We start from the raw sequence: 7,106 nt of genomic DNA on the forward strand, positions 1-7,106 counted from the left end.
ATAGATGACATTATAGCTGATAAAATTATTAAGACATCTACGAATTGGACGACTGCAATCTTTTAAGGAGGTTCTACAGATAGTGTATAAGAATGTGTATAAGAAAAGTTGAAAATATTACTAACCTCACGTAACCTTTTATCTGCCAATGATTTTTGGGCATTTTCCATTCGAAGAACAACTTTCTTTTTAGCGAATTTTCCTCTTTTGACACCACGCAAGATTCTATCCTTATTTCTCCAAGAATTGGTCGGGCTTGGGGGAGTCATTATAAATTTATAACACAGTCACTGACTAGAAAAGGACCACGGTCATATGAGCAGAACAGCGAGACCAAGCGAGACTCAAGTTCGCGACGTTAGTGACGTTACCACATTTTCATGTATAAGCCGGAGTCAAAGGAGCGCTTATATGATATTTTTAATTATTCCTCCCTTCGACTAATATGGATATAATATAAGCTCTAACGTCATTAAAATTCATGAAAATATTTTATGAATACTTAGAATTGATAAATTTGAAGATTTTCTCTTCATGTAGAACCTCCTTAATTTAATAAAAGATGCAGATTTTGATCATGGACAATGTACTGCAGGAGGCAGTGCCGTGAGAAGATGGATGGTGATGACCGGATTCTTCTTCCTCGGATGTGCCTTGGTGGCCGGCGTGGGACTGCCTCTCGCCTTGGAACTTCGAAGTTCTCATCTGCTAGAAGCTAGGTTGCAGGTGGTCCGGAGAATGCTCTCAGAGATTCCACTGATCGATGGGTAACAGTTGTATCTTATATATAAATTAGCAGAAGATCCACTCCACTCTGAATTAAAATAGATCGCTAAAAATAATCGGCTACGGTTATTCGGAACAGTTCGCGCTTCAGTATCAAAATCTCGAAGAAAAAAAAACCTGCGATCTATCCAAATGCTTGTTTAAAAATGAAAAATGAACAGATATATCATCAGAGCTGTATTCTGTGTTTATTCATCAGACACAACGACTTCGCCTGGAACCTGCGCAAGCACCGCGGCAGCACGAAGCTGGATAACTTCCCCTTCGACGAGGACCTGTCGCGCAACAGCAGCTGGGGCCCGCAGTGGCAGACCGACCTGATCCGCCTGCAGCAGGGAATCGTCGGGGCGCAATTCTGGTCGGCCTACGTGCCGTGCGAGGCCCAGTTCCTCGACGCCGTGCAGCTCACCCTCGAGCAGATCGACATCGTGCGCCGGCTCACGTCGCGCTACCCCAAGCGCGTCCGGCTGGTGACGACGAGCGGCGAGCTGGAGAACGCGCACCGGGACGGGGTGATCGCCAGCCTGGTAGGGATAGAGGGTGGCCACAGCATCGGCACCTCCATGGCGGTGCTGAGGAGCTTCCACCGGTTGGGCGCGCGCTACATGACCCTGACCCACAAGTGCAACACGCCGTGGTGAGTTCGACCGCGCCGTACCGGGAAGATTAACGTCTTTTTACGCTCACGAGACGCGCACATGAGCGTTGCGCGGATATAATGACAGCGGAAAGGAACGAACCTTGGAGGAGCAAATTGGCATCTGGTATTAGCTAACGTTTTGCTTTCACATCGCGCGGTTTATATTTACATTAATCGTTCGAGGAGCCTGATAAGTCCCTAGAAGTTTATTACATCTTACACCGAGCGATTAGCTTAAACGCAAATAAATGACATCTTGGTTCTGCCGGAAAGGAAGTCGCAAATTTCGCATTCGCGCTCGAGAATCTTAACTGCATGTCTTCTAGATTGGATTTTCAGTTCGGCGCGATATCCGAAGTTCGGTTCTGATTTCCAGGGCGGACTCGTGCTCTGTAGATGATCCGAACTCGGACGCGCCCTCCGATTTTCACAGCGATGGCCTCTCGCCGTTTGGCAAAGCGGTTGTCCGGGAGCTGAATCGACTCGGTATGCTCGTGGATCTCTCTCACGTTTCGGTGAGGACGATGAGGGACGCCCTCGCCGTGACAAAGGCGCCCGTTATATTCTCGCACAGCGCTGCCAAGGCTCTCTGCAACTCCTCGAGCAATGTCCCAGATGATGTGCTGCGGAATTTGGTAAGAAAGAGAAAATTTCCCCTGGAACTACCCTGCGATAAACACTACAAAGTACGAATGATGGTTCAGAAATAAATTGTTTAACTTTAAACAGCTTAGGCGTCGATTTTTACATTTTAATTTCGTCTAAGGAATTATTTTTCTCTAAATGTAATTTTGTTTATAATCTGTAAACCGAATGGCTTATCTGTTATCCGTTTAAATATTAAATTTTTAATTATTTCGTGGAGACAAGAAGATTATGTAGTGTTCATCGTGGTGACTTGATATTTGTTCGAGGATTAATCGCGTGGCTTTCATCTCTGCTTGCTTCAGTCCCTCAACGGCGGTCTGGTTATGGTCAGTTTCGACAGCGCGCACTTGAGCTGCAGCGATAAGGCCTCCATGTACGATATCATAGGTGCGTAAGTAGCCCGGTGTGTGAGAAACATCAAAAGATTGACAGTCGAAATCGTAAACATCAAAAACTCCGGGAACGAGATAGACACAGCGCCGTCTCTTTTTACAGCTCACATCAATCATATCAGACGAACAGCTGGTGTGAACCACGTGGGCCTCGGTGCGGGCTACGACGGGATATTGAGGTAGCTGAAGATGCGTCAGCATTGCCATATCTTTATTATGCACTGGTACCGTTAATGCACGTTTGCGGAAATTACGCAACGCGATTACTTTCCAATAACTTTCCGAGCAACTGCTGACAGCCCGTTTCAATATTCATTAATTTTTATTTGCCATTAAAACCTTCAAAGTAATAATTTGCCATAATTAACAGTGATCTCGTAATTTGTTTCACTAATTAAAAATATAATCAAGGCGTCATATCTAATTTTATTTGTTTCGAAGAATGAGTACACATTCAGCACTTCTTTGCTATAAAAATAACTATTGCTCAATCCTCTATCTACCATCTGTCTGTGTCTATTAAACTCACATTTATTTTACGTTTGCCTGTACAACGACAGAACGATAATTTTTGCATTTGCATAATAATTTTTTCTGTCTGCTTGACGTAGATCCAAAATATTGTGCAGTTATAAAAGATTACTATTTTATTTACTGTTTTATAACAATTATAACGCACGTACTTTCGGACAGAGCCCGACAGACCTAAGCGATAAAAGGATTGAGAGAAACATTTGCACTTATTCAGGCCGCCGACGGAATTGCCAGACGTATCTGGCTACCCCTTGCTGCTGGCCGAGCTGACCAGAGACCGTAGATGGTCCGCGACCGATATAAAGAAGCTTGTGGGCGGAAATTTGTTGCGCGTCCTCAAGGAGGTGGAGGATTACGCGGCGACTCTGTCGCATCAGTTTCCAGCGGAGGAGTGGATTCCTCAGGAACTCATCGAGGACAGCGCCTACTGCAGATACCACGACACGTAGGGTCGTCTCTCTTTCTCACCCGTTTCCGTCATCGACATTGTCATTTGATTTCTATGAGGTATCTCTCACTTAATAAAAAAACGCACCGTGTCATCTTTGTACCTGGAGCGCTGTTTTACATTTTTAATAAAGTAGCGGTGGACTATCTCCGCGTGCTTTGTTAAAGCTCCTCGTTTTCTTCATCCTTCGCAGCCGGTATGACTATAAGCGAAAAATTATCTCCTCATCTGGACTCCTCTTTCATTGGATGCATTACGATTCATCTGACGTCGGTTGAGCTGCTCCTTTTCCAGGAGATTGTTTTTCTCGGAAGAAGCTCGCGTGTGAAATGGTATTTTATATTAACATGTTCCGCCGGACTAATTTTACGTGATTTGTCCTCTACGCCGCGTGGGTCATCGGTGACCCACGCAGTATGTTCATTATAGTTGTTAAATAAATTGTGTTTCATAATTACAAAACAAAAAAACCATTATAAAGAAAAGAGTCTAATGTACAAAATGCAAAAAGAAACAAATATTTTTATTAAATATTTATTTAATCTTAATATTTATTAAATATTGATTTAACATTTAATATGAAAATACTTTTTAATAAATCAAAAGGCCAAAATATTAAACGGCCTGAACGGAAAGTGGGACATCACGCGGCACGGAACGTGTTAATAATGTTATAATAACGTCGCTTATAATAACGTTAATGCAACACAAGAATTCTTAATATTTATAATATTATTATAATATGATTTATTACGTAAAGACTACCCATAGAATTTAATACCTACATATTAAACATAATTCATTATATTTAATTTATGCCGTACGATTTTTCCTTTTAAAATTGTTTTTAATTTTGCTTCAGCACACAAGCGCGCAACACGGATTAACAAATTCGGCAACGTTTGGAACTGTTTTACGATCAGCCCAGTTGCGTCACATTCAGTTGCGATTATGGTCAAAATGGATGTTAGCAGTTAAGTCAATTTACTTTGTCTTGTGCCCGCTCTCCCGTGTCCACCGTCCACCATAATATATGTTGGAGCAATTATTTAATCTCGCGCACGCATCCATACGCACGGACGCTGCAGCTAACAGAGGCAGACAAGTCGCAGTATGTCAATTACACCGTTTAATACTTAACTCGAGACTTATATTTCAATCGGGGACGGCGCCGTAAATGATCGGGCTTAATCCGCCATCTGAATCCCGCGCGGCTCTCTAAGGACAACAAATAGGTTTCGGAGGCTTCGACGTTGTTTAAATAATTCATATCCGACTGTGGGAGGAGATGTCTCGACGAAACTATTAATAGTATCTATTTATCTTTGCGCGCACGTTTTTCACGCCGCTATGATTAACAATTTTAATCCCAGATCGCGACGATAAAGTCGTCGAACCTGAGAACTGCTCGTGAATATTGGCACGTAGCAACAAATTAATAATTGAGAGAATTACATTTAATAATGCATATATTTCATGGTAGGATAGGTATAATAATTTTATTTTTTTAAATTGATTTCAATATTTAAAAAATATTCCAGAATTTTTCAACTCAATTTTTATTTTATTACAGAAAGATGATCGATTCTTATTTTATTCTATTCTGCAGAGAGCAGCTGTACGAGGCGATATTTATTTATATATTAATATTTAGAAAAGTAATCAAGGAGAGGGGCAGAAGCCCAAAACAGTCATAAATATGGATTTAGATTTCTATTTTCCGAAAAGCGCGTTAAATTGTCAGAAAATAATTTACTTTCTGGAAGGAAAAATAAATTTACAAAAGTAGATAGATATTTTACAGTGTAATATGATAAAATAATGTAATTATAATCTATATGTTTAAGATGTAACATAACTCTTTCGATCTAATTAATATTAATTATTTTCTTCGCACGCCGTCCTACTAAAGCGAGTGCTACTAACAGTTTTGCTGACAGAACAATAACTCTCTCGACACGATGAAATCTGTTTGATATAATTCGCTCGTATCGTAAACAACATATTCGTAAAATTAAAACGAAGCTCAGTAAGCGTGACTCTATTATTCCAGAACGGAGAATCACACGCTTTATCGTTCAATCTTTTAACGACGTATTAAATTGAAATTCACGCGCATCCTTTGGGCCTTAAAAGGCTGACAGGAGATTGTTGTTACCACAACTTTCTACGACAGATAAGAACAAATTAATTCTAATGGGATACTCCGCGCTAGTTCTTACATTTTTCAGAAATCTGTGAAAGTGCTGCATTGATATACCTCGGCACGCATCGGAGCTTTCGCCTTCGTCGCTTGTTAACTTGCTCTCGTGATGTGGGTCACGTGCCACCGTAACACAGATTGCAATATTTTTGTTTTTGAAAACAACCGGAGCATCATCCGATTACTTTCCTCTCCCGAAGCGTTACTCAATAGTGTATTCGTAAGCGGTTTCGACGAAGCGCATCGAGCTGAGTTTTCGGATCTTGTTGACGGAAAGGTAAATAATTTGTCCGGTTACATTTCGTAATTGTTCTTTCCCCTCGTTTAGTCGTCATACTCAATCGATTATGTCGTAAATAAAAAAAGCGCGATTGAGTGTTGTTTCCTGACACTGACATAAGACCTTTTAAACCGCAACTTTTTTAGGTCTCTTCTCACGGCAAGTCCGCGAGTCGAGTTGCAAGTTGATGGAACGGAAAAATATGGATATTAACGTATAATATAATAATATTTATAATTTCACACACACATGGAAGAAGTTAAGAAATGTTAAAAAAGGATTAATTGCCGAAAAATATCGGCACGGAATAGAATATAAAATCTATCATCTCTCTGTGATAAGATAAAAATTGAGTTAAAAGATTCTGGAATATCTTTTAAATATACAAGGATTAATTTTTAGAACAAAATTATTATACACATACATATCCTACAATGCTTGAAATATATAAATATATTCTATTCCTTTTCTATATGGAAAAAGTAAAGAAAGGATTGATTGCCGAAAAATATCAGCAACGGGATAAAAATTCTGTAAACGGTTATTATATGTGTATTAAATATTTAGCAGTAGAATTTTTTTTCGGAATTTAAGTAAATTTCCGCAATTTACCTCGCGAACTCGTTTGAACCTCGTACGTTACCCCTACGTCTCTATTATTTAATAATTCTTTTTACGCACGCGCTTTAAAGTATCGATAATCTATAACAAGATCCGAGCAGCGCGTTATTTAATTCACGTGACTGCGCGTCAACGCCTTTTTCAACGAGTTATAATTTTTTTTTCAGCTGCAGCGTTTTTCGCGGACTCTCCTCTCGGCATGGACATTTAATTTTCGTGACTGCGCATCACGTTTCGACGGGCTGAAATCATTTCCACGTTTCTCGCGGGCTTCTCTTTTCGGCGTGCCGCGTCCACGCGACCCACGTTCCGAGGATGCGCGTGCTGGCCCGACGCGACGCGTGGGTCGCGTTGCTCGCGAGGCCGAGGGGAGCACACGGTCGGGTCAAAGAGGCCAAGATAAATTGCAATCTAATCCGCGGGAGTAAGCCGGGGCCAATTGCGATTCGTTGCGCGTCCGCAGGAAGAGAGGAGTGGCGCCGTGGCCTGGGGCACGGCGGGCGCGCTGCAACACCTCCCGCCTTCGAGGCCTTGCGGCAAATGCTGCGGACAGC

General features: G+C 41.4%; 1 protein-coding gene across 1 annotated transcript; it reads left to right on the plus strand.

The window, feature by feature from the left end:
• Nucleotides 1-6: 6 nt before the first annotated feature.
• LOC112459809 (dipeptidase 1-like) lies at nucleotides 7-3,596 on the plus strand. Its single transcript, XM_025024138.1, has 6 exons — nucleotides 7-767; nucleotides 986-1,423; nucleotides 1,803-2,061; nucleotides 2,377-2,461; nucleotides 2,570-2,645; nucleotides 3,215-3,596. Exons 1-6 carry the CDS (start codon nucleotides 619-621, stop codon nucleotides 3,447-3,449), a joined length of 1,242 nt encoding a protein of 413 aa, XP_024879906.1. The 5' UTR covers nucleotides 7-618; the 3' UTR covers nucleotides 3,450-3,596.
• The last annotated feature ends 3,510 nt before the right edge of the window (nucleotides 3,597-7,106 follow it).

This window comes from Temnothorax curvispinosus, unplaced genomic scaffold (assembly GCF_003070985.1).
Source record: "Temnothorax curvispinosus isolate PA1 unplaced genomic scaffold, ASM307098v1 QBEX01010139.1, whole genome shotgun sequence".
Lineage (NCBI taxonomy): Eukaryota > Metazoa > Arthropoda > Insecta > Hymenoptera > Formicidae > Temnothorax > Temnothorax curvispinosus.

Bases quoted from the DNA above. Each gene is read 5' to 3' on its own strand.
- LOC112459809 (XM_025024138.1), top strand. From the start codon at position 619: ATGGTGATGACCGGATTCTTCTTCCTCGGATGTGCCTTGGTGGCCGGC. The intron at 768-985 runs GTAACAGTTGTA...TTTATTCATCAG, and splicing joins GAGATTCCACTGATCGATGG to ACACAACGACTTCGCCTGGA. The intron at 2,462-2,569 runs GTGCGTAAGTAG...CTCTTTTTACAG, and splicing joins CTCCATGTACGATATCATAG to CTCACATCAATCATATCAGA.